Source organism: Zalophus californianus, chromosome 10 (genome assembly GCF_009762305.2).
Source record: "Zalophus californianus isolate mZalCal1 chromosome 10, mZalCal1.pri.v2, whole genome shotgun sequence".
NCBI classification, from domain to species: domain Eukaryota; kingdom Metazoa; phylum Chordata; class Mammalia; order Carnivora; family Otariidae; genus Zalophus; species Zalophus californianus.
Window position 1 is genome coordinate 91,142,078 of NC_045604.1, and position 13,828 is coordinate 91,155,905.

General features: G+C 42.2%; 1 protein-coding gene across 1 annotated transcript; it reads right to left on the reverse strand.

Annotated features, from left to right (window-relative positions):
- Positions 1-6,052: 6,052 nt before the first annotated feature.
- LOC113933130 (60S ribosomal protein L35a-like) lies at positions 6,053-6,443 on the reverse strand. The gene has a single exon (XM_035722438.1). It carries the CDS (start codon positions 6,426-6,428, stop codon positions 6,096-6,098), a length of 333 nt encoding a protein of 110 aa, XP_035578331.1. The 5' UTR covers positions 6,429-6,443; the 3' UTR covers positions 6,053-6,095.
- Between the last annotated feature and the right edge of the window lie 7,385 nt (positions 6,444-13,828).

Here is a 13,828-nt window from a genome sequence, read left to right on the forward strand (position 1 = left end):
TGTGGCCTAGTTGGTGTTTCTTGATCATACCTTGACTAAGGTAGCCGGGAGAAATCGTAAATATTGGAATTGATAATTGGTACAAGAGTAATTATTTCATAGCTGGGAAGAATTATCTTGTAGAATGTAGTTAGAATCACAGGGAGAAGAAAGCACTGTAATTGCATAATGACAAAGAGCGGCTGAGGGCCTTACTTACTAACTCTTTATGTCAATGGGGTGAAACGTTTGGGACACGGGGTTCAACAGAAGCTTAATTGAGAGCGTCATGCTTAACCTTTAGTACCTGGAAAGGTTGTTTCAATGAGTATCTTCAGCTTTTGCACCTCTTTTGCCTGCTTATCCATCTTGATTTTGGCCTGTAGAATGTATGCACTTCCACACTTATTCTTTGGATCCTTGCCTGGATTGCCAAGGCATTTGCACTTCCCATTTATTATAATGGCCAGTCTTGAACACAGAGCCTCACATTCTTCTATCCTGGAAAAATAAGGAACCACTGGGAGGTAGAGCTGGAGAGGCTCACCATGGCATGAAGGCTAGAATCCTCAAAGAATCAGGGAAGTTCTTGGTAAGACTGGTGTTTAGGACCCATGTAAGATTTGGGGGACCTCTATTGACTACATTCTCTTATAGTTGAAATAAAAATGGAAACCAAGAGGCAGATGCTTAAACCTGCAGTAAGGGCTCCAATTTGTTTCTACTTTTTCATTTTTTGGATAGAATGTTCCAAAGAGTTCATCTAAGAACTGTAGGGTATTTCTTCTGGCAGGAATCACAGACTGTAATTCTTCCAAGGACATTAATAGGCCCTGGCAAGGTCATTACTGACCTATGTTCTTAGACACAATCACATGCCCATGGCACCAAGTGTAACTCCCCTCTTCCCCATCCCTCAATCAAGATACAAGCCACACCTATGGGTGATTATGACAATGATCTTGCCAGACTCACGGGTCCATGAGACTGTGTCCCAGAGGAAGTGTTGGGCCACAGGATCCATGCCAGAAGATGGCTTATCGAGGAAGATGATGTCAGGCCCTCCTAACAGGGCAATAACTGTACTTAGCTTATGCTTGGTGCCATCACTACATAGGGAAGGGTTTAAGGAGGAAAGGAAGCAAGGAAGAGAGAAGGTTATAAATTATGGTAATTCCTACTTACACCCAAGATTCAGAAAAGCATATAAATACAGTTAAAAATGGGGTGCCTGGGTGGCTCAGTCATTAAGTGTCTGCCTTCGGCTCAGGTCATGATCCCAGGGTCCTGGGATCGAGTCTCACATTGGGCTCCCCACTCCGCGGGAAGCCTGCTTCTCCTTCTCCCACTCCTGCTGCTTGTGTTCCTGCTCTCACTGTCTCTCTCTCTCTCTGTCAAATAAATAAATAAAATCTTTTTAAAAAAATACAGTGAAATGTCCCCTATCCTAGGCCCCAACACATACACACACGTATGTGTATATATATTTAACATGTAGACAAGCAATCTCGTGTGTCTCTATTGTTGACAAACGAGTAAATGAGTCCTGGAAGCATCTTAGTGTGTTACATTTTTTATCCATTCTGCATGAGAATTTGACCTTTGGTTGACTCTTTTTATGTTATCCTGGCAACCAGATAAAGACATTACCTGTGTTACTAGGCAATACTGCTTATGGTAAAAATGATCCCCGACGGACAAATTACACCCGGACAAGGAGAACTATAAACACCTGACAAAGAAACTAGACTTTGGGCTTTTTTGAGGGCAGTGATCCTTATCACTTATAATTGGGCCTCTTGTGGGGATTCTGGAAGCTCTGCCTTTGGAATTGCTCCTATGGAGCTTCTAAGCCAGGGAGGTTCCCACACCTATGCGATGTGGGTTTTGTCCTCTTGCATCTGAGTTGCTGCAAGGACTCACACAAGAGCAGTACCTTGTGCTGCCCTGCTGCCATTTCCTGTCCCACTGAATAGACTGGTACCAAGCATGGCTTATGATAATCCTGTGAGTTGAATATTCATTGACCCTAAGGCCAAGCCGGTGGGCTTGCAGAGGATCTCAGAGCTATAGAAAAATACAAATGGGTGATGGTTATAGAAGGGACAGGTCAGGTTGGGGTAGTTCTCATAGATGGGAATCTGGTTTGAATGGACAACCAGGGCCTCTTTTGCTGAGAAACATTCTCCTTGCTTGGAACAAGCTTTCCTTCAAATAAGAATGGTTGAGGGAGAAGCTGCACTGGCAAGGCAGTCCTACCTGAAGTTCCCCATACTTATCCTATACTGAGATTCTTGAATATATAAATTGTTTTTCATCAAATTTGCAAAGTTTTAACCCATTATTTCTTTGAATATTTGTTCTGTCCTTTTCTCTCTCTCTTTTCCTGGAACTCCCATTACATGTGTGCTGGTGTGCTGAATGGTATCTTACAGGGCTCTGAAGCTCTGTTCATTTTTCTTCATTCTTTTTGTTTTCTGTTTTTTCTTTAAATTTTTACTTAAATTCTAGTTAGTAAACATATAGTGTAATATTGGTTTCAGGAGTAGAATTTAGTGATTCATCACTTACATATAAAATCCAGTGCTCATCACAAGTGCCCTCCTTAATACGCATCACCAATTTAGCCTGTCCCCCACCCACCTCCCTCCATCAACCCTGTTCTCTATTGTTAGAAGTCTCTTATGGTTTGCTCCCTCTCTCCGCCCCCTTACTATACCTTCATCTGTTTTGTTTTTTAAATTCCACATATGAGGGAAATCATATGGTATTTGTCTTTCTCCGACTTATTTTGCTTAGCATAATACACTCTAGTTCCATCCATGTTGTTGCAAATGGGAAGACTTCATTCTTTTTGATGGCTGAGAGTCCATTGTATATATATGGTATGCCACATTTTCTTTATGCATTCATCAGTTGATGGATATTAGGACTCTCTCCATAGTTTGGCTATTGTTGATAATGCTGCTATAAACTTCAGGGTGCATGTACCCTTTTGAATCTGTATTTTTGTATCCTTTGGGTAAATACCTAGTAGTGCAATTGCTGGATCATAAGGTAGTTCTATTTTTAGCTTTTTGAGGAATCTCCATACTGTTTTCCAAAGTGGCTGCACCAGTTCACACTCCCACCAACAGTGCAAGGGGGTTCCCCTTTCTCCACATCCTCACCAACATCTGTTTTTTCCTATGCTGTTAATTTTAGCCATTCTGACAGGTGTGAGGTGGTATCTCATTGCGGTTTTCCCTGACGATAAGTGATCTTGAGCACTTTTTCATGTGTCTGTTAGCCATCTGGATGTCTTCTTTGGAAAAGTGTCTTTTCATGTCTTCTGCCCATTTCTTAACTGGATTATGTTTTTTTTTGGGTGTCGAGTTTGATAAGTTCTCTATAGATTTTAGATACTAGACCTTTATCAGATATGCCATTTGCAAATATCATCTCCCATTCTGTAGGCTGGCTTTTAGTTTTGTTGCTTGTTTCCTTTGCTGTGCAGAAACTTTTTATCTTGATAAGGTCCCAGTAGTTCACTTTTGCTCCAATCAGCTCTTCCCCTTAAGATGCTTTCTGTTGACCAAAAAGGAACTATTTGGAAACAACTTTATAGTGGCAGAAGGTTGTTCATTATCAAACTTTCTGGTGGTGGTATGTTGTGTCTGTTCTTTAGCCCATTTTGCCCAGCTATTCCAATTTCTGTGGAAGCTGGATCCTGTCTCATTAGACTTCTCTTTGGTTTGCATTCTCATTCAGTATTTGTGTCCTCCTGAAACCCATATGCCTGTCACATGTGATCAAATGTTCACCTCGACTTCCTCTTATCAGTGATATTCTTACTTCCTCTTCTGACCTTTAACCAATGTAGATTTCTGGACTTCCAAATATATATGCCAATCATCCGCCTTCTTAAGGAACATACTGACAGCTCCCTAACTCTAGCGTGTAATTGATTTTTGATGTTCCAAATGCTCATTCTGAATCTATGATCCTGGAATAGAGAGTATCAGTTACCATAACATATTTACTCATTGGGCATTAGCTCCCCCCTTATTTTTTCAGATGAATACACTCACTTTTAAAGCAAAATTCTTCCAAAGAAGAAGTGTAATCTGCCTAAACACCACTACCATTCTTCTATTTAAGAGGCGATTCACCACTGGTAAAGACTAAAGAGGAGAAATACAGAATATTCAACGAAATGTTACCTGGGATCAAATATCAGAAATCCCATACTATTTTTATATCACTCTTTTGTACACATATTACTTCATGCATATATAAATATATATATAGAATATAGATGATATATATTTATCCATAGAATATAGATAACATGTATTTATATATATTCATATATAATAGAATATATATAAAAAAATAAAAATAGTTTAAAAAGTTCACTGTGTCATTGTTTCTCATTCCCCATCTCCAAGAGTAGAAAAATATCTGGCACACGGTTTATTGAATAATTCTCCTGCCTGAAAACAGCCACCACCACCACCACCACCAAACCCTCTTTTTATATTCATACCTCTGGGTATCTTTCTTATAAAACCTGTACAACAAAATCTGATCTATTCTTATGAAAAGCAGCATCATAAGAAATGGCCATCTTCACAAATATTACAGGAAATTAACTGGGTATGCACTAAAGAGAAATTAGAAAATTTCCAGTGATTCTATGGGCTTGAGTTATAATCCTAGTTAATCCTATAAACTAGTTACCAGGGACTATTTACCTCTGCAACAGAAGCTACAAATATTTTGAGGGATGGTATGTTTGCAGTGCCTATGGTAGGACCACCTCAAACTTGGATCTGCTTTAGAGTCCAAGACTGGCCTAATCTTAGTTACTTCCTCTTATCACCTTATTTCTTTTATGGCATTTATCAATCTCTAAGTATCTTGTTTATTACCTTTGTGACTAAAATGTAAGCCAGGAAAGGGACACTTCTTCTGTGGAGTTCTTTACTCCGTGTTCAGTGTTTAGTAGTACCTGGCAGAGAGTATGTGCTCAGTATTTTGAAAAAAATGAGTGAATGAATCCCTTTCTGACACACATGTCCACATCATTTTTTCTGCTATGGGCTTTGCAATGTTGGTATCTTTTCTATCTATTTGTGCTTTTTCTCAGTTATGGGAAGTAGACTGTAAACTTTAGGCAGGGAGGAAATGTCTTTTTTTAATTTTTTAATTTTAATTTTAATTTTTTAAAGATTTTATTTATTTATTAGAGAGTGAGAGAGAGAGAAACGGCATGCGAGGGGAGAGGGCCAGAGGGAGAAGCAGGCTCCCTGCTGAGCCGGGAGCCCGATGTGGGACTCAATCCCAGGACTCCGGGATCATGACCTGAGCCGAAGGCAGTCGCTTAACCAACTGAGGCACCCAGGCACCCTGATCTGTCTTTTTTTTAAGTCTCAGTATATCTAACATCAAGAAAAGTACCCAAAGAGGGTGCTTACTCAATAAAACTTTGTTGGGTTGGCTAAGGTAAAGATTTGATCATACCCACCATTCAGACTGGTTCTGGTGATGGTGGAAGGGTAGCACCCTGTGTAGCTGCAGTGACTTCTGTAGCCTGGATTCCCCAGGGTAGCCCTGGTCTCTGTAGCTCTTGCTTTGACATTTAACAATGTAGTTGGACTGACATTTAGAGGCTTACTAACAAAACCATGGGCCATGAAAAAGCTGTAAAGGCACAAGATTTTGCTGATAAATCTTTCCAAATTCACTTTCCTTAACTTCCTTAACTCTCTTAATGGTTCAAATTCAGATCCATGTGGCTGTTCTTTAATCATTTATTCCCCACAGACTGCCACTAGGTTGTTGTTTTTTTTTTTTTAAAGATTTTATTTATTTGGCAAAGAGAGACAGCGAGAGCACAAGCAGGGGAGCAGCAGGCAGAGGGAGAAGCAGGCTTCCCGCTGAGCGGGGAGCCCGACGCGGGGCTCAATACCAGGACCCTGGGATCATGACCTGAGCCGAAGGCAGACGCTTAACCGACTGAGCCACCCAGGCGCCCCATGACTGCCACTAGGTTTTGCCACTTGTTCTTCTTTTTTTTTTTTAACAAAAATACAAGAGAACAAATCTACACCTTTATTTACTTTTCATTAAATTTAAATCCTTGAGGGGTACAGCATCACACGGATTCTGTGGCCAATGGCTTTAGCAGGAAGGTTGCTTCGGAATTTGGCACGAACCACGCCACTGTTTCCATGAGCACGAGTTACTTTTCCCCAGATTACTCTGGTTTTGTTTGGTTTGCCACCAGGAGTCACTGTGTTGTTCTTTGCTTTGTACACATAAGCACATCTCTTGCCTAGATAGAATTCCGTTTCATCTCGAGCATAAACACCTTCGATTTTAAGAAGAGCTGTGTGCTCCCTCTGGTTCCGGAGACCCCGCTTATAGCCAGCAAAAAGGGCCTTGGACCACAGCCTTCCAGACATTATTTGGCGTTACAGGAGTCCTGTTCCCAGCAGGCGGGCAAAGTGCATCTATTACTCCGCTAAGGCCCACGAAGCAACCGATTATGGGAGCGCCGGTTCTCCGGGCGTGCGGGGATCAGCACAATCAGTCCCACATCTCCTCAATCCTGTCCTCCCTGTTGCTGGAACATAGAAATCACTGGCTGGCAGAGCCTCCCAGCCGCACCAGTGCCCTGCCAAGGTATACGGTTGAGCTCACCGCACTTATTTGCACCTAAATTCCTCCACTTGTTCTTTAAAAATGATTTCTTACATTTATGCTACCCTCTCCATTACTACTATTTCACCTTCATGTATAACGATATCCTGAAAATATTATGTGTGCAATTATACAATGGTTACATAATAGGCTGTGCTAGATATAGTCTTCCAAAATATATTTTATTCTTGACAATCATTATTTTTCCCTGGGAAAGTTTTTCAAATATGTGGGTTTTTTTTTTTTTGATACCACACACCACCATATCGTACCTTTCTCTTAATTTTTTAGTGAAAGACTCTGAGTACTGCATGCAGGTTGTGTAAAATCCTATTCTTTCATTCCCCTTCTTGGCTCTTCATCCAGGCATATTTTAACCTCTCTCCACTTTTTAATGTTTCACCATGACCTGTCTACAAAAACAGATACAAAACCCCAGCAAACTTCTCTCCTGGCAAGGGAGTTAAATTTCACATAAGGGCTGGGATAACAATGATCCGACTGAACTAACTTATGGATGGCTTAACCTTTCCAAATTGTGTTTCTAAAAAAGATGACTTAACTTAATGAATCTCTAGTAAAGTAAAAACACCAAAAGATAACCTTAGGAACTAATAAAAAGCTACCCAATTATGCTGCTGGAGAACCATAATTTGGGAAGTATCCAGGCATCTTCTTAAAAGAGTGCCAGTTTTTACACAGTTTCATTCTGTCTTCATAGTTGCTGGGGGTCTCTAAAGGAAGGAGTAAGTAGGTAGAGGATCAAGCTGCTTTGTACAAAAGAGTGGTTGTAAGTTACCTATGCTTATTTAACTAACTTGGGAGGAAGGCAGAAGGAAGCCAGAAAACTAATGGACAAACTGTGTCATCAGAACACTGGTTTTAAGTAGAAGAGAGGTTGGAAGAATCAATTACTTTTGTTTTAATTTAAAATTCTCCTACAGATGAAAATGTGTATATTTTAATATACACAAAATATATTTAATATAATATACACATCCTCCCCACCTTGCACATCATCTGACCCTCCTGAGAATTGCTTCAGTAGTGAGATGGGAAAAAAGGGGTAAACATTTCAGTGAAAGCTTGTGTAACTTTAGAACACTCCACAGGAAATTCAAATACCCACCAGGATAACGAAGATCAACATCTGGAATTTTTTTTTTAAGATTTTATTTATTTATTTGACAGAGAGAGAGAGAGAGAGAGCACAAGCAGGCAGGCAGGCAGGCAGAGGCAGAGGGAGAAGCAGGCTCCCCGCCGAGCAGGGAGCCCGATGTGGGGCTCGATCCCAGGACCCTGGGATCATGACCCGAGCCGAAGGTAGACGCCCAACCGACTGAGCCACCCAGGCGCCCCTGGAATTTTTTTTTTTAAAGATTTTATTTATTTATTTGAGAGAGAGAGAATGAGAGACAGAGAGCATGAGAGCGAAGAGGGTCAGAGGGAGAAGCAGACTCCCTGCTGAGCAGGGAGCCCGATGCGGGACTCGATCCAGGGACTCCAGGATCATGACCTGAGCTGAAGGCAGTCGCTTAACCAACTGAGCCACCCAGGTACCCCAACATCTGGAATGTTAAAAAAAAAAAAGGCACCTGGTCATCTCAAAGCCCTTTTTCCCTTATGACTGGTTTTCTCAATCTGGACACTACTGGAATTTGGGCCAGATAATTCTTCGCTGTGATGGGCTATATGTATATTGCAGAATGTTCAGCAGCATCCCTGGCATCTATCCTTTAGATGCCAGTGACACCCACATTCCCAGCTGTGACAACCAAAAATGTCTCTAGGTATTGCCAAATATCTTCGCAGGACAGAACTGGACCTGGTTGAGAACTACAGCCTTACTGGAACAGCAATTCCTTTATTTTGAGAAGCAGTATGCCATTAATTCCTACAAGAATTAAAGAGACTAGCTCTGAAGCCAAATAAATTGACTTTAAATCCCAGTACACCACTTTTTTAATCTGAGTAATTGTGGATAAGTTACATAACCTATCTGCCTCTGTTTTGTCGTCTGTAAAATGGGTATACACAATACCTATTTAACTCGTTATTAACTGAGTTTATACTCATATAGTGCTTAGTACAGTGCTTACATTTTAAGTGCTCAATATTAATGAGTATTATTAGGGAATTATGGTTCTGCCGGTGTATATGACACATGCAAATTAGAAAAAAGGCACTCCATGCCACATTTATTTATGTGGTGGCCCTTGGAGAACTGATCTTCTTTCACTTTAGACATGAGATCTAAATGGAAGTTGAGATCTTTTTTTGTGCGTCAGAATGATTGGTATACGTAATCTCAGTAAGCTCAATCGGAATCCTTCTGCTCATTTTCTAATTTGAGTGGGGTAAAGCTTTCTCTGATGGTAAAATGTAATGAGGTAAGTCTGTAAACCAGAAGCAGCAACATCCCACTCTGGGAGTAAAGACTAATATAGTAGAGGAAATTAAACTAACATGCAGAGAGAAAGAATGGCCATGATTTAGTGCACAAAATCCTCACAGCTAGCCTAGTTCTTGAAGCTTGGTTGTACAATTCTGGTGGTACATCCTTGAGATCCGTTTCTTTGAGATGGATCCTTTATTTGGCTGTGCATAAAAATCACCTGGCTGGTTAAAATACAGATTCTGAAATCCCACTGCAGATCTCATGAAAGAGAAGCTCTTCCGGTGGGATTCGGTCAGGTGTATTCAAAGATAACCGTCTAGGCAAGCCTGTCTACTAAAGGTTCTAGAGATAATTTATTTTTATTTTTTTAAAGATTTTATTTATTTATTTGAGAGGGAGAGAGAATGAGAGATAGAAAGCACGAGAGGGAAGAGGGTCAGAGGGAGAAACAGACTCCCTGCTGATCAGGAAGCCCGATGCGGGGACTCCAGGATCATGACCTGAGCCGAAGGCAGTCGCTTAACCAACTGAGCCACCCAGGCGCCCCGAGATAATTTTTTTTTAAAGATTTTATTTATTTATTGAGAGAGAGCGAGAGAGAAACAGCATGAGAGGGGGAGAGGGTCACAGGGAGAAGCAGGCTCCCTGCCGAGCCAGGAGCCCGATGTGGGACCTGATCCCAGGAGTCCGGGATCATGACCTGAGCCGAAGGCAGTCGCCCAACCAACTGAGCCACTCCAGGTTCTAAAGATGTGTGAAGATCATATAGTGGGCATAATGGGTTTAAATGGCTTTATATAACATGTCTGTCCATTTAAAAATAGCATTCCCCCATTCTGCAAATATTTGTTAAATGTCTACAATGTGCCAGACACAATGCTAGGTCCTAGAGGTACAATGAGGTCTCTCAGATAGATGTTTTATTCTCTAGTTCACAGTTAAGAAGATGTTCTGTTCAGAAACTATTAAAACTTTATGTCCCCAAACACAAAATTATGTCATCTGTCAAAACTGTTGGTTTTCAAAAACCATCTAAAAAAACTAGAAAAAACTAAAGGCTGCCAGATTCCTTAAAGTCTTAAAGCATTTTAAAATTCCGTTTTAAATACAAGTTTTTAGAAATAAATTTACTTATTTTCTAGTTACTGCACGCACACACTGTATTTTAACACTGAAAATACATACAGAGGACAATTTCAAGTAGAAATCAAATTAGATGACACGGAGTGACTGCAGTCCTGTACCCGGTAAAAGGGAAAAAAGTCATTTTAAATTTTCCTCGGCATTTCAGGAATCAACCTAAATTTTCCAGAACTTTAACAAAGCTAGGGCACACTTTTGCACACCACTCTGGCCTTCGGGCCTTCAGCAAGGTAAAAGGACGGGATGGACAGGTGGGAAGGAGCTACAGGCAAGGAGCCTGCGGGCACTCACCCAACAGCTCCAAAACCCCGCGGCGGCGACCACCAATGCGGCCTCACCCCGAGAACTGGGCGAGACGCTCGCTCCTCCCTTGGTCCCACAGCCGTCACCACCTCCACCCCGGAGCGGCACGCTACGCTCTCGGCCCCCAGCGCCCCAGACACCACGCTCCCTCCTCGGCTCCGGCCACTCAAAACTGAGCGCACGTCTCGGTTTCCCCAACTGGCTATGCTTCGGACGTACCCAGTGACGCCCCTGCGCGTGCGCCCAACTCCCTCAGCCCCAGCGTGGGTGTCCCACTCCCTCGGCCCCGGCGCGTGCGCCCCGCTCCCCAGCCCCGTCGCGGGTATCCCAGTCCCTAGCCCCTCTGAGCGTGCGCCCTGCTCTCTCAGCCCCAGCGCAGGTATCCCAGTCCCTAGCCCGCCTGAGCCTGCGCCCTGCTCTCTCAGCCCCAGCGCAGGTATCCCATTCCTTTGCCCCCCTGCGCGTGCGCCCCGCTCCCCAGCCCCAGCGCGGGTATCCCACGCCCTAGCCCCTCTGCGCGTGCGCCCTGCTCCCTCAGCCCCAGAGCGTGCACTCCACCCCCTGATCCGCCGGCGCTTGCGGCCCGCCTCTTCAGGCCGCGGTGGTGGCGTCCGGTCCCCTTCACCTTCCCGCAGTGCGCCCCGCCCCCCTCAGCCCCTGCCGGAGCCCCCGGACTTCTCAGCCTTTATCCAACATACCCCCACCTCCTTCCGCTTTCCCTTAGCAAGTCCTATCCCTGCCCATGCACCCTACACCTTTGGTCTCCCACCGTTTTTGTCCGCCTTTCTGCTTACCTGTTCTCTATATCCTGCAACAGGTCCTCTTCTTGTGAGGCCCTGCTGCGCCATGCCCTCTTTATCCATTTACACCGGTTAACACTACCCATCCTTGATTAATGTATTGTCTACGTATGCTTCGGAGATTGAATTCGTTTGTGTGTGTGTGTATTTTCTTCTTCAGTTTAAATTTTTAGTTTTTTTTTTATTTTCTTAAGATTTTATTTATTTGAGAGCGAGAATGAGAGAGAGAGAGTACATGAGAGGGGGGAAGGTCAGAGGGAGAAGCAGACTCCCTGCCGAGCAGGGAGCCCGATGTGGGACTCGATCCCGGGACTCCAGGATCACGACCCGAGCCGAAGGCAGTCGCTTAACCAACTGAGCCACCCAGGCGCCCTAAATTTTTAGTTTTTAGATGCTGGAGGACATGGTGTTTCTCTTCCCTAAAATGAATGGAATGAAAATAAACCTCTAACAAAAGAGAAAAAAGGCAAGGGTCATGAGTGGATTAATAATATGAAAGATTTGAAGTTGTAAACACAACGGAAGTGTGTTGACAAATGAAAACAAGAGAAATCAGGGGCACCTGAGTGGCTCAGTCGTTAGGCATCTGCCTTAGGCTCAGGTCATGATCCCAGAGTCCTGGGATCGAGCCCCGCATCGGGCTCCCTGCTCGGTGGGAAGCCTGCTTCTCCCTCTCCCACTCCCCTGCTTGTGTTCCCTCTCTCAATGTGTCTCTCTCTGTCAAATAAATAAAATCTTAAAAAAAAAGAAAGAAAAGAAAACAAGAGAAATCAACTGTCACCATGCAAGTAAGAGGGGATACACTAGATCTGGGTGCAGATTTTCTCAGTGGAGTCCTGGAGAGGCCCAGGGCTTGGAGTTGGCATGTGATTTGGAGATCTTAAAAATATAGGGGGGGGGGAATATATTAATTATATATATAAAATACATATGTGTATATATATAAATACATACATATATGTAATTTAAAAGTATCTAGAATAGTTGTGCCAGTCAGGTAGGGTACAGTACCCAGATGACTCCAAGTGTAGAATCCTCAGACATTAGAAAAGCCTGCAATGCTTAAAGCCAGAGGATGCTTTTTTAAAAAGGAGCCATTAGTGGGGCAAGAACACTTTGAAATGAAAAATACCATTTCTTAAAAGAAACAGTTAAGGGCTGGAAGACAATATGGAGGCACTATCTAAGAATATAGAAAAAATAAAAAAATATGGGAGAAAACAAATTACTAATGTAGGAGATCTCACATTTGAATAATAGTAAATACAGGAGAGAACAGGAGAATATAGAGGGGAGCAGTTATTAAACAAATAATTGGGTTGGGTAACAGGATGAATACAAGTCTTACACCAAGACTCCTCCTCATGAAATGTATGAACCCCACGCATATAAAAGGAAAAATTCTTGAGGGGAGGAGAGAGCTGGGTGTGTTCATGTTTGGAGTGGAAACTACCTACAAAGGAATGCTAATCAGCAACGCTGGATGTTAGGAGACAGTGGAATAATACACTATTTAGAGTGGAATTCTATAGGCAGACAGTCCCTTCAGTGTGAAGTAAAAAGAAACACTTTGAGCCAAGAATTACTCAGAAACTTTACTCCCCCACTCTTGCCTAGAAAGTTGGTTTCACTCTAGCAAAAAGAGGACAACAACCAAGAAATAGGAAGATACAGTATACCAGAAAAAGTAGAACACAGGCATGTCATAAAATGAAATATCAGGATTATGTTGTACAGAATATTTAGAAAGCTATCTGCCCAAATCTATGTTTATAGAATGAAAACAGTTTTCTTGAATTATGCTTATCCAGTGTTGGTATCAAGTTTATACGATTGTTTATATGATTGTTAGTATCAAGGTTATATGATCTCATAAAATGAGTTTGACAAATTTTGTAGTTTTTGTATTTTCAGGAAAAATTTATAAAATACAGATTCCTTGAAAGTAGTTAAAACTCATCTAGGACTTTTTTTTTGTAGCATCAGATGGGATGAGTTTTGATTAACATTACCATTTAAAAATAGTTATTAATCGTAGGTCTCTTGCATTTTTGCATGACTTGCAAACAGAAGCACTAACTGCCTTTTTGTTTTGGACTATTTTTACAAGGCTGATTGTAGAGCAAACAGCCTCGAAGAGCGATCATATCTCCCTCTGGACCAAAGGAAACATTTACTTCATTTTTAGTGTAATGAGAATGTTTCCTTCCAGAGCAAAGGTAGGGCTGGTTTATTTATGGCCCATTATAAGAGATTTGGCTTCCATAAACCCAGGGTTTCTCTCCTGTAACACAGTCCACTGAATGTACAGGAATTACCTGGCTCCCTTTGTGTTGCCTTGTGAGAATTAGGGATTAAAGGACTGGCACAAATATAATCTCTGACTACTGCTATTGCTGTAACAAATTCCTGTGACTTTGACCCAGGATTCCAGGGTCTTCTGCCAGTACTCGTGAAACTGTGGTAGGGCCAACTTGATAACTTTCAAGTAGGGTAAAATCTCAGATCCTTTACAGTT